Source organism: Theropithecus gelada, chromosome 13, assembly GCF_003255815.1.
Source record: "Theropithecus gelada isolate Dixy chromosome 13, Tgel_1.0, whole genome shotgun sequence".
Taxonomy (NCBI): Eukaryota; Metazoa; Chordata; class Mammalia; order Primates; family Cercopithecidae; genus Theropithecus; species Theropithecus gelada.
Genome location: NC_037681.1, coordinates 27451967 through 27471762, shown reverse-complemented (window position 1 = coordinate 27471762; position 19796 = coordinate 27451967). Strand labels below are relative to the sequence as shown.

Genomic DNA, 19796 nt, shown 5'->3' with positions numbered 1-19796 from the left:
CGCGCTAGTAATAAATAACTCTCTGCTGTGAATCTCGTGTCGGTGATCCTTCGCGGCGACCCCTGCCCGGGAGGGAATCGACAGTTCAGTTCCAACATTCTCACTCTGCTAATAAAGACATACCCAAGGCAGAGGCATTTATAAAGAAAAAAGGTTTAAGTGACTCACAGTTCCACACGGCTGGGGAAGGGCCCACAATCACGGCAGAAGGTGAAGGATGAGCAAAGTCATGTCTTACTTGGCAGCAGGCAAGACAGCTTGTGTAGGGGAACTCCCATTTATAAACCCATAAGATCTCTTGAGACTTACTCACTACCACAAGAAAAATATGGGGAACCGTCATCATGATTCAATTATCTCCACCTGGCGCCACCCTTGACATGTGGGGATTGTTATAATTCAAGGTGAGATTTGGGTGGGGACACAGCCAAACCATATCAGGACCCGAACTGAGGACAGGGAACCAGGTCCTACTCACTGGTGAATTCATCTCCCAGGAAAGGCAAACTGTTCTTCCTTCAAAGTCATGTCCAGTTTCCAACGTGCAACCAAATGAGAAGACGAGGTATTGAATGCATTTTCAACTGAAAAAGCCAGGGAGATGGTGCTTTTTCTTATGACTTCCATCACACATCCTGCCCCTGGCATTTCCAAAAGCCATTGCATTTGGACTGCTTTCCCTCCTAACCCTGTGTTAGCCTTGCCATCTGAGCTTCCCACAATACACATATTGGATTGTGTATTGTGGACAATGCACAGGTGCATTTGCTTGTATTTGCAAGACAGAAGCTCAGTTTGTTGGAACTTTCTTTCCTCGGTCCCTCTTCATCATCTGCATCTCCTAAAAAACCTCATTTTTGTGTCTTTGAAAACTCAAACCACTGAGCACAGTTGAATTTTTGTCCTCTTCATCCTGTGTGGATTCCAAGAGACTCATTTTTCAGGACTTTGTGTGCCAGGAGGAATCAGCAAACAGAATCTCCAGAGTTTTCTCTCCTGAGTGTGAATGATGTTACCGAATCAGCCATTTCTCATCCATTGCCCTTACCATTGATCAATAATGTATATACAGCCAGTTTCACCTCATTCCTGGACTTAGTTATTTTGGAAGCATCATTTGCTCATTGAAGCAACATTTGTTGAGCACTGACTGTGCTCAGCCACTATGCACAGTGTTTCTGAAAATGCGGTACTTTCATATCCCTTGCCCTCCTCTGCCTGGAAGGCCAGCCCCTCCCCCAACAGCCCTGCTGAAAACTATTCAGCCTTCAACACTCAATTCAGAGGGTTCACTTTGCACAGGGAGCCTCCCCAGGCCCTGCCTTCCCTCCAGGTGCAGCCATTCATTCCTCCTCTGTGATCCTATAGGGCCCCACAAACCCTCTCATAGGAGTGTAATTGTCTACACTGTAGTGTGTACACTCTCACCACACCCTGAGCCCCAGGGAGAAGAGGTTCTAGGAGGCTTTGCATCTCTATCATTCTCAGTTGCCATGGGTTTCTGCAGAGTAGGTATCCAATGAAGAGCCTATGGCACCCAAGACAGCTGTGTTTTAGCTGCTGCCTATGCATTCATACTTGGCTTTAGGTGAAAGCGAATCTCTTCCAGAAGGTTGAGTAGACTTCACCAGCACTTACCTCTGCAGTTTTCAGTGTCAGTTTAGCTCTTGGATTAATTCTATTTCAGATTGTGGAAATGTTAATTTCCATGGTGATCGTTTCCTATGAAGTACTTTGCTGCCATGGAAACATAGCTTAGAACGGTCCCCGTGCTGTGGTCACCCCCTAATTCCAAGCAAGGTGGCCTCTACTGCAGCCTCTCTAACACCCTTTCTGCAGGGAGTCTCCTCTGGGCACTGTTGGCCCATCCTTGCCCTTCACGTGGCTTTGGGTGTCTTACTGAACTCTGCCTGGGTGTGTTCCTATGGGCTGTGGGGTTGGGCCAGGCCCCATAGTCTGCTCATTGTTTGTTATAGGGCAGGACTCTTAATGATTCTGAGCCTTAATTTTATTGCCTATAAAGTGAAGAATTGTGACAATAATAGTTTACGTCCCAGGGTGGTTTTGATAGTTAGTTTCTCCTGGGAACAAAATGTTGATCCAGGAAGTGCAGTGTTTGTCCAGCATCAGGTGGGAGATTATCTGAAGGTGGAGATGAGCCATGTTTTGTCTGTAGTCTCTGAAATCATCTGAGATCGTATGAGTGTGCCTGAGAGCAACAATTTCCCCCTCAGGATTTCCTGAGCTCATTTTTCTCATTCATCTTGCTGGCTTGAAAATAGACAGGACTGGGATTTTCTCCTGGGATGCGATCTTCAGATGCAGGATTTAAACCATCCCAGGAACAGAAAGGAAACCACTCGGCATGGCTGAGAGAGTCTCTGCATGCCAGTCAGGATAAACTGGGAAGGGAAGAGGCCCAGGGGAGCCATGTGTGGTGGGATGAACACTGGGTCCCTGTAGGGCAGACTTGGGTTCCCAGCTTCACCCGCCACTTATCCTTGGTGTCACTTGAGGCAAATGGGCCTCTCCAAGCCCCAGTGATATGAAGATAAGACTCGCAGCTTTGTGAGCATGAAACACAACCCATGGAAAGCAGTGAGCAAGTGCCTGGCTCAGAAGAGGTTCTCAATTCAAAATAGGGATTTCTTCCAACTACAGCTGAGGCTTTTGCTTCTAGACTGTCTACACTTCCAGTTCAAGTGTTAAGGCTTTTTTGTAGCTGAACCATCCCAAGTGACTGGTTTGGCTGTGTCCCCACCCAAATCTCAACTTGAATTGTAGATCTCTTCTCATATGTTGTGAGAGGGAACCAAGGGAAGGTAATTGAATCATTGGGGCCGGTCTTTCCCACGCTATTCTTGTGATAGTGAGTAAGTCTCACGAGAGCTGATGGTTTTATCAGGGCTTTCTGCTTTTGCTTCTTCCTCATTTTTCTCTTGCCACTGCCATATAAGAAGTGCCTTTCACCTCCCACCATGACTCTGAGGCCTCCCCCACCACATGGAACTGTAAGTCCAATTAAGCCTCTTTTTCTTCCCAGTCTCAGATGTCTTAATGAGCAGCATGAAAACGGACTAATATGCTCCCCAAACTACAAATACACACATTCATACACACAGTCACATGCACAGACACATAAACACACTCACACATGTACTTCACACAGACTCTTGCACACACACACCCCGGCAGCAGAAGTTCAATTCCTTTACCTGACAAGCATTCAGTAAGTCACTACTATGTGTCCAATAACAGCAGGGGCTGAGGAGGCATATGTGAAAACCTGTTTACAATGTGAATTCCCTAAATCCCTAGATAAAATGAACATGGAGTCCAACCGTCAGAAGCGTTTGAAAAGTAATCCCTTTTGCATTTTGGGCTTTTCATAAAAGTTGTGATAAGCTGAGAAATTCTGAGGAGTGAGAAAAGACTACCCCTTTTTGGATCTTTCTTATGCAGTAAAAAACACATCACATGTATTCACATTCTGAATGAATTTTGTAAGTTGGTGAGAGAAAATAAGAATAAATAAAAATATATTTTAAAAAGACCCAGTTACCCACAAGAACAAGTGAATGACTTTTGATACTGCAAATTCGGATTTTCCAATATGAAAATATTGACTCCATTTTTCTTTGCATTAACCACAGGCTGCGGCACAACCGCTTCCTTGCACCCCTGGGTAGCATGAGCCATGACGTGAGCTGTTCATTTCTCAGGTCCTACAAGGAAAACAGGAGGGAAGAGGGTCCTTCTGTGCTTGAAGCAGGAGTGCTGAGTGGGTATCCTTGTTGGGAGCCTCATCCACATTCACAGTGGAACCGCATGAGCAACTTAATATGTCACCAAAATGTACTCTATGTTTTAATTGGTATTTCCTCATTTATGCTCAGAAAAATCCTGTGTGGGACTTTTTATCCCAGTGTTCAAACAGGAAACAGGTGCTCCCAGCCTGAGTCACATGTACGGGGAGTCACCCCCCTGCGATGTGGCTCCAGCCTTCCCTGGTATAGCAGCCACGGCAGCTCTCTTCATCCTGTTGCTCTGTGCCCCATTCGACGTTGGCTTCATCCAAAAATGCAAATCCTGGGTGACTTTAGCTACAGAAGAGCGAGTAACAAACACCAGGTCGTGGGCAGCAATTGCTGTTTATAAATGGCTGAGTTGCTCACTGGTACAGACAGAGATGAGCTGAGCTGAGTAGTGGACACTGTCTTGTGGTCGAGCCACATGAGCCGTTATATTCTCTCATGTGCCTCCTGCAAACAAGGTCAAGTTTAGAATAACCTTCCAGACAAGCACACGCTATCGAAGTCAGTGCCATTCCCACCCTCTACGCCCCGTAATTTGGGTTCCTCTAAGAGTCTTTCTTTAACGTTGATAAGACGCTTTGCTGGCAAATTTCTTTCTCGATTTTTAGAAACAAATGTATGTACCTATGGAGACAGACAAATATGGATTTATTTTGCTTAAAAGTCATTGTTTTTTGGCAGTGTTTTCTGGGGGGCAATTCCTACATCCCAGGTCCGCTGGAAGAACTGATGTGCAACCCAGCGTAGGGAAGGACTGCTTCTGGACCGCACCCGGAGGCAGCACCACCAGCAACGGAGCCCCGCCACCTGCTGTGCCCGTCCACCTTCTCTGGTTGACCTCCCTGGGGCCAGACGGCCCAGGCAGAGTCCGTGCCCCCGCCTATGGAAGTGAGTTGTGTTTCCCACAAAAAATGTTGAAGTTCTAACCCCCGGAACCTGTGACTATGACCTTATCTGTAAATAGGGTCTTTGCAGATGATCGCGTGAAGATGAGGTCATCAGGGTAGGCTCTAATCCAGTATGACCTTGCCCTTAGATGAAGGAGCCGTGCCCACAGGCGTGCACACAGGGAGAACGCTGTGGGAACCTGTAGGCAGAGACTGGGGGTGCATCTACCAGCCAACGAACAGCCAGGACTGCCAGCAGTACCAGGAGGTTGCAGAGCGACACAGGCATCCTCCTTACCGCTCTCAGGAGAATCCAGCCCTGTAGATACCTGAACCTTCAGTTTCCAACCTCCAGACCTGGGAGACAGTAAAGCTCTGTTGTAACCCCCAGTGTGTGGTCCTTTGTGCGAGCAGCCCTAGACCCCAACTCACTCCTACCGTACAGCTTTTACAATGAAGGTCCGGTTCTTCAGTTCCACACACTATGCCCCGAACAGGTCAAACATTTGAGTAACTCTCCAACCCCGACGTGCCAGTCGGACCAAACTCTGTGCGCTTGTTGAACTGGGCCCTTCCTTTGAACACACTTCTCAGTTCTGCTTGGCTAGTTCCTACTTGTCTGCAAGACTGAGCTCATACACGGCGTCCTCTGGACAGCTTTCCCTGACCTTCAGGCCTGGCTGAAGGGCTGCGCTGTGTGTGTCCACAGCCTGCTGAGCATGCATCTACCACTGAATTTATTACACCTTCTTATGATAATTGATTGACTTCTCTGTCAGCCTCTGGAGACTAAGAGCTCCTTGAGGGCAAATATATTGAGTCTTCAGTGCCCACTATGAATGACCAGTTAACAAAATCCACTCCCTTAATGTGTGCCTGTAGATACAAGGAATGGATTTAAAATTTAAACACAGAACAAGGAACCAACTGCCTATCCCAGTCTTTAGCATATGAATGCACGAGGTATAGATTCTCCTACAAGCTGGAGGGAGAGGAATGAAAATCAAGGTGAACCACCACATCTTCAGCTTATTATTTCTCCAACGAAATGAGAAGGATCCATATTTATTCTACTTTTTCCCCCGAGCAGGAAATGGATGCCTCCTGATTTTCATGATGCATCCCATAGAAAGTGACAGGTCTGTAAGGCACTTGTCTCTGTGGACGGAGGCAGAGCGCCCTAAGTGGGGATGAGAGGCTCCTGATGCTGCAGTACCGGTTTAGCACCACAAGAGGGAGCCAAGAATGGCTGGACGGGTTGATTCACCCAATAAACCAAGTGATTTTGGCATCCAAGAGTTGAGAACATTCCTAAAACAGAAAATCTCAGAATACAAGAGCTGTTTTCCCAGGGAGAGAAGATCCCTCCCCTGCCTCACCCTTTCTCCCTCCACCCCCAGTTCCCATATTGAATATTTTCAATCTTCAATAGGTTAAATATTGAAGATTGAAGATAGAATATTTTTCCATCTTCAGGCCAGTAGTCAAATAAGCATCTACAAAAGACGGAGCCACGCGGGGTTTACAAAAATCACCTGTATTCCAGCCAAAATAGCTTTAAAAAGGAATCCCTGCTAAAGGGGGACGGGGGGACAAACTACGTAAGACACAATACATTTAAAATATGTATTGAAATTACAAATCAAACTTTTTCCATATAATTCCAGAGTACAAAACACAACATTAAAAGGCATTCAAACAGCTCTTTTATACATCACAGTGTTAGTGGCACAAAATGAACTGACATTTCAAAAACACAAACCAAATCTGTTTTGATTTTGTTTTACCACCACTTGTCAAATACATAACGTATACATGTGCATGACTCATTCATGCATATTTTACACAAGATTAAAATACACCCATAGTAAAGTGAGCAAGGAAGGAAAGAAAGGGCAGGCATGGGGCATGTAGCTACCCCTCACTGAAGGCTCCGGAATTGTGGAAGACAGAATTGCACAAATCAAAGGAAGGGCGAAGACCCTGGGTTTTTTAAACATCAAGACGGCATGCTCTCCTAGTTGTGAAGCATTAGCAAATAGATTTTAATGCAGGCCCCTTTGTTCCTTTTGCTGTTTTTGGTAATGCCGGTCATAATCCCTTCATTTTGTTTATTTTCATAAGGGCTTAGGTTAATTATCAGAAATAAACAAGCTTTGGTATTTTTTAAAGAGAACTTCATGAAGCTTTACACATGCAAAATGTTTTCCCTTGATGATCTCCTTGTGAATTATATATATACACAGGTGTGCTCACTAATAAATGAGACTCGGAGACACACACACAAAGCCCATCCTGGATCCTTTCAATCCCCTAAGTTTTAAACACTACCAAGAAAAAATTTTCTCTTCTAAATTTGTAAAATGACTTCTAACTTCTGCAATATTAAACGAAAACAACAAACTCATCTTGAAGTAATTTTTGCACCTCTGATAGTCCCTTCCATGGGCCCTGTGTTTATAATCAGGAACTGGCATGCGTCCTAAACTGGTTTTATGGAATAATATGTCGTCAAGATCATTTGTTCCCCTTTAAGAAAATAGGCCAGGTGCGGTGGCTCAGGTCTGTAATCTCAGCACTTTGGGAGGCCGAGGTGGGCGGATCACTTGAGGTCAGGAGTTTGAGACTAGCCTGGCCAACATGGTGAAACAACGTCTTTACTGAAAATACAAAAATTAGCTGGGTGAGGTGGCGGGCACCTGTAATCCCATCTACTCGGGAGGCTGAGGCAGAATCGCTTGAACCTGGGAGGCGGAGGTTGCAGTGAGCCGAGACCGTGCCATTGTACTCCAGCCTGGGGGATAAGAGCAAAACTCCATCTAAAAAAAAAAAAAAAAGGAAAGGAAAGAAAGAAAGAAAGAAAAGGCCAGAGGTGGCAGATGTTGGTTCCTCTGTCCACAGCTGCTCCTGTGAGTTGAGGAGGAAGAACTAATTTGGACAGTTATTCCTGCAATCCAGTGCTTCATCTCAGATCCTAATCAGTCTCTGCTATGTGGATATCTACGGTGACTGCATCTTTGCAAGGTGCTGGCCTCCTGTGAGGGTGCAAACTCATCTGGCTGGGCTATGGACTACACAGCAGAGCCAGACCAAGAGATCAGGCATGTCCAGCAAAAGCTCCAAATGTGGTCAGTAACTCAAGGGCCTCAGACAAGCCACAGGTTCACTGGGCTATGGCCAGTCCTCACTGGCCACCCCACCTGGGCGGCAGTACAGCAGCCGTGGTTGTCTAAGGGCCTTCGCCCCTTACTCCCCAGGATTCAAGGCCTCTTAGTGAACACATGCCATGTGCTTCCAGGGCTTTGCAGTGAACACCGTCTGTAAGAGTGAATGCCACTTTTCAATTGAGACAAATTATGCCGCTTCATAGGAATAAGTCCATCCACTCAACGCAGAACTCCCCAGGTGTTACTGGGGGGTGATGGCAAGACCAAAGTCCACACCCAGGGCCATCTGCCCGTGTGCTATTTACATTTTACATCAAGCAGGGTTAATACTGTATTCCCAGCAAAGATGAGTCTGGCATTCCTTACTAAAACAGAAGGAAATGCGAGTTCATGTATCTCAGAGTGGTCTTGCTGGTATCTATATAGGAAATGGACAATTTTAATTTTGTCACTAGATCAAAATGAGCAAACTGAGGTCTGCTTCATACAAAAAGTCAGAACCAGTAGGTGCTAATGTGGCCACCCCTGGCCGGCCCCAGAATCTCTGTGGTCCCATCTGGGTTGAACTACATGCTTGTGAAACACATCAGAGGTGAAGGCACGAGGATGGCTGGGCTACAGATGTGCATGACTGGGCCAGAGACTCCTCCAAGAGAACAGCCTGTCCCTCTAGAAATAAGGTCATCTGCGCTCTAGCCCTGGGGATGCAGAGTTTCCAAAGGCTCTGACTCTCATCCCAAGGATGGGGGTGCTACTGTGTGGGCTCATGCGATGGGCAGCAGCAATTTCAGGCAAGAAGGACAAGCATATGGTGGACACTGGGCCACAGGCCTCCCATGTGTGCTGGGCAGTTTAAAGGGCAGTGACTGGACAGCTGCATCCACATATCACAGGCTGAGGGCTCAAGCCCAGCCAATGACTCCTGCATGGAGTTGCCACCCACCTCCAGAAAAGCTATTCTACCAGTAGACACCATCACAGCACCACAAACTACAGAGAGCCACAGCCCAGGTTCATCCAGAAAGGGAGTCACAGGCATGTTCTTATTGAGTTACTAAACTTATAAATCGCAATTACAAGGAGAGCGTTTTGAATGTAATTTTGACACAGAGGGATTTTCTAAATGGCTTCAGTGTCATAAGGAAAATCAACATGAGAGGTGAAGAGTGATGTGATGCTGTTTCTTCTAGCGAATTCATTGTTAGGAAATAAGAAATAAATCTCCAACCAGGGAAGGTAAACTAGGACCTGAGACTGATACTCAGATGCAGAAGTCAAACACACACAAAGCAGCATTTTTAAAATGTGCTTGTGATGAGCAAATAACTGAGATCAAAGGATTTTGTTTTTGTTTTACTTCTTTATAGAATGTTTAACAAGATTTTTTAAATCCCACTGTAATATATCTATAATATTTGCCTGTTAGTTTTAGAAGTTTTCAGTTCAATGCAGTTTGCTTTGTAAAAGCACCTGTGGCTTTTAGAAGTAAATTCTCTTTAAAGAATACACTTTCTCCACTTTTCAAAGTCAGCCGGTGGAGTCATGTGTGTGAAATGTATAACTTGGAGTAATGGTGGAGTAATGTATAACTTCTTCTCCTTATTAATCCCTGCATCCTGCTGCCATGGAAACGGTCACAGACAGCCCTGTGAAAGATCAAGTGGTAAAATCCCCACAGTAAAACTAAGTGAAATGGGAGGTTCTTTTCCCCAACAAGAGCAAAACGGTTAGCAACAGGACTTGGAACCGTGTAAGATATATGATTTCTCAAAATGACTAGAGCATTTTAAAAACGTGAAGATCTGGCAGGCTCTTCCTTAGCCCCCAGAGTTCTCCAGCCTCTGCCAAGAGGCCCTACCTCTGCGGATCAATAAGGCTGCTTTCTTCTCACTGTCTACCTGAAGACTTAGGCCACAGGCCAGACAGCAACAATTTGGAGGAGAGCCATTTCCGAGCAAAGCGGTTGGACTGAATACAATAAAAGGCGTTTTCTGCTACCTGGGAGAGAAGGGATGAGACCCTTGAGCTGAGCTGAATCACCAAAGAGAGAAAACAACAAAAGGCAAATCTAATGGAGATGAGATGTTCCTCTAAACATGTCAATATTATCAAGGAAATGCAACAATATAGGAACCACATTGATAACAGTACATAGCTTACAGCGTTCAAAAAGTTATTACAGCAAGTTTCAAGAAAAACACAAAGAGTGCATAAGGCTTTCTAAATCTCCTGAAAAGTCGTTTTAACTATAACTTCTTAAAATGCACATTTCAAGAAAGGCATAGGATGGTTTATATGCACCTTGTTGATTTTCACTACTCAGTTGGAAAAAAAATACCTTCTAAAAAGGATTTTACTAAATGCCATTAGTAATAAAAACAGTTGTCATAAACAGAGTGCTTTTCTCAAGCTGGAATAATCAGATTCTGTCTGAAGAGAGTCACAATCCTTAAAAGACTTCTCCAGCAACATGGAGCCATCTAGAAGCCAAGGAGGAGAAAGTCTCTTAGGCCATCCCCAGACATGCCTAATCTACCACAGAGAGAAAGCTGCCTGGTGCGCCTCCCTGTCATCTGCAGAGATTGATCCGTGGGGATGTGCCCTACCCACACCTGCCTCCCCCTCCCCACACCTAGGTGACCACACCTGGGGCCTCAGCGAACGTTGTGACATAGGTCCCTGAAATCACGGCGTCCAGCCTGACACTGTGAAGCTCAATGGGGCACATAAGGCAAGAAAGATGTTTAGTGAGAGGGGGACGGTGGGGAGGGTTGGGGGAGAGCCACGCTTCCCGGAGGCAGGGATTTGTTCCAGCATCGTGCTTCCTCTAGGTGGGTAACGGGTCGTCATCACCTTTACTGCACTTGCACTTGCAGCAAAGTACAAAGGGAGTGGCCAGGAGCAGGAAAGGCGAGGCCACCAAGAGCAGGAGCCCAAATCCAGCAAAAATGCCCACGACCTGGAAGAAGGAAACAAAGGGGTAGAGGTAAGGAGGGCTGGCCTGGAGGTTCCAGAGCTAACGTGTAAACCACACAACCACCTACCTATCCATCTATCCATCCATCCATCTACCCATCTAGCCATCATCTACCCATTCATCCATTAACCATCATCCATCTCTCTATCTATTCATCCACCTACCCATCCATCTACTCATCCACCCATCCATCTACTCATCCATCCAACCATCCACCCACGCATCAATACCGAGACATCATCCACCCATCTATCCATCTAACCATTTTCCATCTATCCATCCACTCCCATCCATCTATCCATCCATCCATCTACCCATCCATCCATCTATCCATCCATCCATCTACCCATCTAGCCATCATCTACCCATTCATCAATTAACCATCATCCATCTCTCTATCCATCCATCCACCTACCCATCCATCTACTCATCCACCCATCCAACTATTCATCCATCCAACCATCCACCCACCCATCAATACCTACCCATCATCTACCCATCTATCCATCTAACCATTATCCATCTATCCATCCATTCCCATCCATCTATCCTTCCATCCATCTCCCATCCATCCATCCATTCACCCATCCACCTACTCATATACCCATCTATTTATTCATCCACCTATCCACCCATCCACCCATCCATCCACCCATCTATCCATCTAACCATTATCCATATATCCATCCGCTCCCATCCATCTATCCATCCATCCATCATTCATCCATCCATCCATCCACCCATTCATCCATCCACCCACTCACCCACCCATCTATTTGTTCATCCACCTATCCACCCATCCACCTATCCATCCACCCATCTATCCATCTAACCATCATCCATCTGCCCATCAATTCACCAGTCTTCACCCTTCCATTCATACACCCTCATCTACCCACCCACACACTCATCTGCCCACTATATATCCATCAACCCACTATAATATTCTTCCCTTCATTTTTCCCTCATTCTTCTTTTCCACCTCTTCTTTTCCCTTCCTTCTCGCTCTCTCCACCTTTTTCCATCTAAACACCCAAACATTCATACATCTATATATCCAATTAACTAACAAGTTTCCTCTCAGCAGCCACCCTGCTCCAGACAATGCACTTGATGCTGCAAATACAGAAGTGCATACATCTTGGCCCTCGAGGAACACCCTGTCTGGCAGAAAAAGACCAAGATCTAATCAACTGATAACAAGACATTCTACAGAAACTGCCATCAGGTTCCAGGGGTGCAGCCCCCCACACCCCTGCCATGTGACTGACAGACACCATTTGCTAGGGGAACGGAGGGTTTCCAGTGGCAGGTGGCTGAGATAACGGAGACAAGCAGGTTGTTACTACAGAAGAAAGACTGGAATAGTTCATTTCCGACGAGAAAACAGAAAAGACACAGGCGTAGTGCATCAGAGAATGACCTGGCCCCCGTCCTTCCTAGAGTTTAAAGCCCAATATTGACTGTTACGTATTTTGATTTTTGTTTGAAAACATGTTTATCCCTAGTTATGAGTAAAGGCCAAAAGAAATAACCTCATATGCAGACATGCCATCATCTGAGTCAGGCGGCACGGCTGGTCAAAGAGGGACAGAGCCTGCTTTCCAGCCAGCCTTGCCATTCGCAGAATTCCAGCCAGCCTCACCATTCGCAGAATCCCAACCCAGGCACGCAGCCTGCAGAACTGAGACCGAAGACAGGGCTAGACCGCCACCTAGTGTTCAGTGTGACCAGTAAATGCAAGCACCAGCACATGGTTCTCATTCCAACTCAGCCTTCATTCACTTCTCCCTGGGTCTGTTTTCTCATCTATAAAATAAACAATGGAAGCAAAAGACCTTAATGGGCCATTATCAGCCCTAAAATATGAGACTCTACTAAAGCATCCCAGATGTGTGGAAGAAAGTACACCTCGGCTGAGATTTCTCCTGAAAACCAACACACACAGGTACGTGCATGCATTTATAAACTAGACTGCATTTAATAAATTATGTCACGTTGCATTTATCCATTAGACTGTGCTAATACTGGGAATCCACGCTTGCCGCCCAGTTGGCTACGTTCATTTGTCTGAACAACATATCGACGGTGGAATTACCCCGTGTGAATTCAGGTCGTGCTTTACTGAAATCATGTGCATGCTGATATGCAGAATGCATACAACATGCAGTAAGCTCTACTTTATTTGAAGGGCAATTTGGAGCAATCTCGACTACCTGACACACAACTGTCAGTCTCGAAGGAGCCACACATTCTTTGCAGTCAAAATCATGCCAAAATCCTGGACCAAATGATCACATTCTTGGCCAATCACACACCGTCTTCGCTTTTCACTCGGTCCACCTCCTGTCGAAATCTGCCTGCTGTTTGAGAAGTTGGTCACCCAGCGTATTGCCAATGGGTGACAGGCAGATGCAGGTATTGCCAGAGTTATGCAGCCAGCAGTGAAAAAAATGAGACAGGAAGCAAACATCACAAAACAGAAAGAATCACTGTGTGTGTGTGTGTGCTGTGGATGTGTGTCAGATACTTGCTCAGAGAAGGCAGACGGACGGGGAAACAGTTTCAGGCTCCAGAGAGAATCTGTACAGTACAGCTTCGTTCGTACTGGCAAACCCTAAGATTTAAAGGAACAGTTACCCCTTTCCATGAAGTTTCTTAGCTGTATGCTACCTAAAGCCAGAACACCCTTTCTACAAACCATTGTAAGTTCCCATGCACAGCCCGGCACTCTCATAATAAATGTCCGACCCAGATTCATGGGATGAGCCCGTTGAAAATAAACTGACCATGTTCTGAATGGTTTCCCCAGAGAATTCTTCTACAAACCACATTCAAGGGCTTGGAAAAACTAAGCCAAAATCTGAGGTCTGGTAAGTGAATGGAACACTATTAATGCACTGAAACTAGGTACCTGAAGGTGGCACAGACAAGTTCAGAATCATGGTATCATATTTGATCCCTAGATTATAATCCAGACTGATTGTCTCATTTCACAGATGCAAAATCTATACCCAAAAAGCTATTCCAGAGGTCCAATATTTGTTTAAAACAGACAGAGCTGAGCATCCTGGTATAAGTACAAGAGCTATATCGTGCATATTTCACTGATCTCAGCGGGAAATACCCTTAGAACAGTCACTGCATACGGCTTCCAGAACACAAGCATTTCTGGAAGGAACGCCTGGCCCTTCAGCTCAGCCTCTGAAACTATCACTTTGCGCCCCTCCACGGATGTGTGTGAACACAGACCAGTTATTAGCTGGCTTTAGTAAATGCCATCCTATGGCTAAAAATGAGCTCTTTATCGGAGGCGGACTGGGGTAAAGCAAGTTTCCTTTCACTTCTCAGAAGAGAAGAAAGAGCTGGTTTGGGGTAAGATTCTCCCTTGTCAGATGCTGATGTCCTAAGGAAGGAAGGTTACTCCAGTGAAAATGAAATGCTCCTCCACATGATGGCTGATTTCTGGGATAGCGCTGGAAAAAGGCCGGCAAGCACTTCATGCAGTCGTGAGTACAGCGAATGTACAAGAGAGCAGACGGACAGGGCACAGGTGTGGCTCACAGCACCCACGCTCACTCCAGCAACTGCACAGTCAGTTCCACGTGAGATCTCTGCCCACCCTGCAGCCTTCGCGGCCACTCTGCTGGTTCTCATGCTCCTTTGCTTCAACAGAAGACTCTGCTATACTGAATAAAAAATGTATCACTTGGGATGAAACAAACTGTACAATAACTTGGTGCAACAAACACAATTCTTCCTTTACAGCACTTGTTCCAAAGGTCCATTTGACAAGAGCGCCAGGTAAGATACAGGGGGCATACAAAACCTCCGCTCCCATACAAATAATGAAAGCAGCCTGCAATCTCAAGGAGACACGTTGGATTTCCCCCAAATCTCTTAGAATAATCTTACTGAGCTTCACATCTAAAGGCAGGAAGAACTGAGGAGAAGGAACCTTTTAAAATGACCCTGAACGTTGCGGGAATCACAGGACACTGAACTCAGGGCATGTTCTGAGTGCTCCTGAGGTGTGAGTCGAGCAAGCCCCTGTGTGACGCAGAAACGTTTCCCCAGGGAGCCTACGAAACCCAACGCAGGCAAGAAGTTCCAAACCACGGCAGGGTCAGTGACAGAGGGTGGCCCGGCTGACCCATTTGTAGGATGGTAAAGCAATGTGGTGGGTCAAGACGACGACTTCAGCAAACAGAGCAGAACAGAAAATGCAGGAGCACAGAGTGGGTAAGTTATGTCGATGCAGGTGTGCGCAGGGATCTATAGGGTTTACAAGGCACCATGCCTGGTACATGTCTCCCTGGGGGCTACAATCAAGTAAGATTCCAAAGACGCTGCTCAGCACGTGCTGTGGTCTGGGCTGGTTAGAGACAGGTAAGGAGAGAAGCAGGAGCTGGAGCAGAGCCTGAAAAACGGACGGGAGGGATATAGATTGACAGGGAGAAGGAACAGAACAGGGAAAGAGAGAGACACAGGAGTGGAGAAGGCAGAACAGCAGGCCAGTCTGAGCAGGCAGGGCTCCTCCGAGGCCACAAGGCTGGCAGATTCTGCTTTGTAGAGATGAAGATGACAAGGGAGGCCAAATGTAGAGGACCAAGAGGATCAGCAGAAGTCTTCAGGTTATGCCCTGTCTGAGCATTTGATTCTGCTGCTCTAAAACCTTCTGTGGCTCCCTAGTGCCACACAGACTTAAGTCTACAGCATGATACCACACCCTCTCCAAGTCCAATCACTACTCTGCCCCTAACTTCCCATCAGCTGCACTCCCGAAGGCTCCCCAGCCGGCCCCGCAGTGTCCCATTCTGTGCCTCTGCTCACACTGTCCTCTCCTCCTTCAAAGCACTTTCAGCAGCATCCAGCATTTAGGACCTTTATGGTCTGATTTAGGTGCCACTCATTTCATACTATTTTTCTCGAATATTCCAGCTTGCTGAATTATCAACAAGAAATAATTCTTGGCTTCTCATGTCTCACCCTGCCTTGCGATCTTCCAAGTTTCCTACAGCCTGGCAGGTTGGCAGGTGCACGTGCCACAAAGGCACCTCGTGCTGCCCGGTTTCCTTCCCAGCACTGCACTTGGCAGCGTGCTCAGTGCCGTAGCAGCCCAGAGGAAGGACAGGGCAAGGGAGATGCCGGAAGCCCGAAAACAGGCAGGAGGTGGCAGAAGCGAGCTCTTTACATGGACTTGTTTCCAAAAGGCAGACAGAGAAGAGTCCGAGCAAAGCCAGGGCTCCTAAGGAGGGTGGGCGTCCACTCAAACGCTGCATGCTGTCGCTTGCTGCACCTTGGCACTCCTGCCTGCTCTGCTTCCCCAAACACTATCGCTCCAGGTCCCACTGCACTTTTGTAAACTGGAACTTCTTTTTTTTTTTTTTTTTTTTTTTGAGACAGAGTCTTGCTCTGTTGCCCAGGCTGGAGTGCAGTGGCACGATCTTGGATCACTGCAACCTCTGCCTTCAAAGAAAGGAAGAACTGTTAGGTGTCATTAGAGAGGGGGTATTACTCCTGTCCCTCCCTAAGAGAAATAAAAAAAGTTCTTCCTGTCTTTGCATGGGGACGAACAAGCTACAAGCTATCCACTTCCACCTTCTCCTCACCAGGAGCAGAATCAGAAACTAAAGCAGCTGTCATGGTCCTGGGACAGGGACACAGCAACCCTTAGCTCCCTGCCTAGCCCCAGTGAAGTTCTCCATGTGTAGAAAGCTGCTGAAGGCATGACGACCACTGGCCCTGTGGAGAGGACTGCAAGTCAACACCCACGGCCAAATGGGTCATTCACGATTTTGCCCGTGCACTACTTCCAAAGATCATTGTGTCCCAGGCACAGGACTGGTGCCAAAGAGGTTACAAAGACGGGCAAAACAGGTCTCTGCTCTCAAGAGCACTTTTTTGTATCCTAAGAGATCAGACACAGATGAGCACTGGGCTGTGACCAGAGTAGGGTGGGCCATGTGGGGGGAGGGGCTTCCTGCATGACAACCAGGCACAAGTGACTTTGCGGAGGTCACACCTGGACTGGGTCACAGAGAGGGCTGGAGTGTGGATGTGCAGAGCTGGGCAGGAACAGGAGAAGCAGAGGAAGACAGTGATGAAGACCAAGGTGGCAGCAACAGCCGGGGCAAAGCAGAGAGGCAGGGAGAGCACGGGCGCTGCACGTCAAAGAAGTTCAGAGGGAGCCTGGAGGAGCGGGAAGATGTGGCCGCCAAGACCTGTGCTCAGGCTGTCCCAGGTACTCAGAGCACTGGGCCGTTGGCAGCTCCTGGGCACGATGGCGTGAGGATATCCGACTGCCAGCCCCAGCTGAGGCCCCAGTCAGCAGCCAGATCAAGCACCAGAAGCATGGGGTGCGGGCCTGCAGGGGCTCCTGCCCGGCTTCAGAGCTGCCCCAGCTGACACCACCTGGGCCGCATGTGGGCTGCCTTGGCTGAGCCCTGTTCACACCGCAGATTCCAGAGCAAAATACGTATGAGGATGGTCAGCCTGAGTATGTGAGAGGCTTAGCACCCAGCAACAGCCAGCCAGGGTCCCTGTGGAAAGCACTCGCTCTCACCCGGAACTCACCTTCTCTACAGGGAAACTGCCAGAGTTGGGAAATGGTTTCCAAGTTCTCACCAAGCTGTGACTCAGTTTCTGCCAACGTACACACAACAGCATCCACTCACACGGTGGCTGGGCAAATGCCGGCCACCCTGAGTCAGCACCCAGTCAACCCCTACCTACAGCCCAGGGCAAACCAAGTGCAAGGGAGGAACGCAGCCTCGTGGCAGTTTCTGTGCTGTGTGGGGAGGTGGGCATAGGTGTCGTCATGGGTTGAATCGTGTCCTCCCAAAACAGTATGTTGAAGTTCTAGCCCCTAGTATCTCAGAATGTGACCTTTTTTGGAAACAGGGTATCTGCAGATGCAATCAAGTTACCACGAGGTGATTAGCACGGGCCTCAATCCCATACCGCTGATGTCCTGATACAAAGGGGGGATTTGGACACTGACGGAAGACGAGGTGAAGACGCACAGGGAAGAGGCAGCCGGAGGAAGACGGAGGATTGCAGCGATGCATTGATCTGTCCAGGAATGCCATAGATGGCTGGCAAACCACAGAAGCTGGAGGCGGCCAGGAGGGACTCTCCTGCAGGTTTCAGACCAGGCAGGGCCCTGCTGACACCTTGATTTCAGAATTCGGACCTCCAGGACTGAGCCAATATGTTTCTGCTGTTCTGAGCCACCCAGTCTGTAGTGCTTTGTCACAGCAGCCAGAGCAGATCTGGAAGGGGTGTGGATTCAAGCCATGCAAGGCCAAGGGCAGAGAAAACAGTCAGAGGAGCTCAAACCAACCTTCTAGACCAGAGGGCAGCACGCCACGGCCCTTGGGTCAAATCCGGCTTCATCATCTGTTTCTGTTTTGTTTATCCATACAGCTTTACTGGGACATAATTCCCGTACCACGCAATTCAGATATTTAAAGTACACATTCAATGGTTTCCAGTGTGTTCACAGAGTTACGCAACCATCGCCACAGTCACTTCCACCTGCCTGTGTAAACAGTTTCACTGGAACACAGCCAAGGTAACTCACTGACGTCCTGTCGGCTGCTTCTGTGCTGCCAGGTGGAGCTGACAGTTGCAGCAGAGACCTACGGCCTGCGAGGCCAAGCATGCTCAGCATCTGCTCTTTGATGGGAGGCGTGTCTTATCCCCCGCTGCGGACGCCCACACGCTTTGCCACGTGGTTGGCATTTGAGGCTGTGCAGGAAGTGCCGTTGTAGGTGGACCTTTCCCTCATCCTGGCAACTGCCTTGAGACTGAGCTTCTCCATCTTTTAGATGAGGCTGACACACCTGCCTCAGAGGCTCTCCTGAGAAATGTCGTGAATGAGTCACAGACTTGAGCCCTTCACGCCTCGAGAAGCAGGCAGGGAGCAGCAGCCAACATGCCTCCTGCTGCTAATCCCTCAGCAGCTTCCCACAAACCCAGCACAAGATCCAGGGTTGCTCTGTGGCCTGCCAAGCCCTAAAAGGGTCTGTCCCTGTCATCATCTCTGACCACCTCCCCATCACATCACCTCTAACTGATTTAGTCATCATCTCTGACCACCTCCCCATCACATCACCTCTAACTGATTCATCTCTGACCACCTCCCCATCACATCACCTCTAACTGATTTAGTCATCATCTCTGACCACCTCCCCATCGCATCACCTCTAGCTCATTTAGTCATCATCTCTGACCACCTCCCCATCACATCACCTCCAACTGATTTAGTCATCATCTCTGACCACCTCCCCATCGCATCACCTCTAACTGATTTAGTCATCATCTCTGACCACCTCCCCATCACATCACCTCTAACTGATTTAGTCATCATCTCTGACCACCTCCCCATCGCATCACCTCTAGCTCATTTAGTCATCATCTCTGACCACCTCCCCATCACATCACCTCCAACTGATTTAGTCATCATCTCTGACCACCTCCCCATCACATCACCTCTAACTGATTTAGTCATCATCTCTGACCACCTCCCCATCGCATCACCTCTAGCTCATTTAGTCATCATCTCTGACCACCTCCCCATCACATCACCTCCAACTGATTTAGTCATCATCTCTGACCACCTCCCCATCGCATCACCTCTAACTGATTTATTAGGTTCTGTGTGCTTGCTGGTTTATCATCTCTGTCCCTAAACAGAACGTAGGCTCCGTAGAAGGACGTATCTGTCTCATGCACCACTGTATCTCCAGCTCCTAGAGCAGTACCCAGTGCACAGTAGGTGATAAATATGTGTTGAAAGCACACGTTAATATTAAGTAACACGAGGGTCCTTTATCAACTCCAAAGGCTGCACAGGCATTACCACCTAGGGCCAGGGTCCCCAACCCCTGGGCCATGGACTGGTAGCGGTCTGTGGCCTGTTAGGAACCAGGGTGCACAGCAGGAG

The 19796-nt window shown here is 47.7% G+C and overlaps 1 protein-coding gene across 4 annotated transcripts in view; it reads right to left on the bottom strand.

Moving 5' to 3' along the window:
• Positions 1–19796, bottom strand: part of RNF144A (ring finger protein 144A) — a 162925-nt gene that overhangs the window by 34747 nt on the left and 108382 nt on the right. For 3 of the 4 annotated variants that reach the window (XM_025354702.1, XM_025354704.1, XM_025354703.1), the window contains one exon: positions 6224–10828. The exons of the other annotated variant lie outside the window; for it this stretch is intronic. In XM_025354702.1, coding sequence (XP_025210487.1) covers positions 10697–10828 — 132 coding nt within the window. In that variant the 3' untranslated portion in view covers positions 6224–10696. Of the gene's footprint in view, positions 1–6223; positions 10829–19796 lie in introns of those variants that run through there. 4 annotated transcript variants of the gene reach the window in all.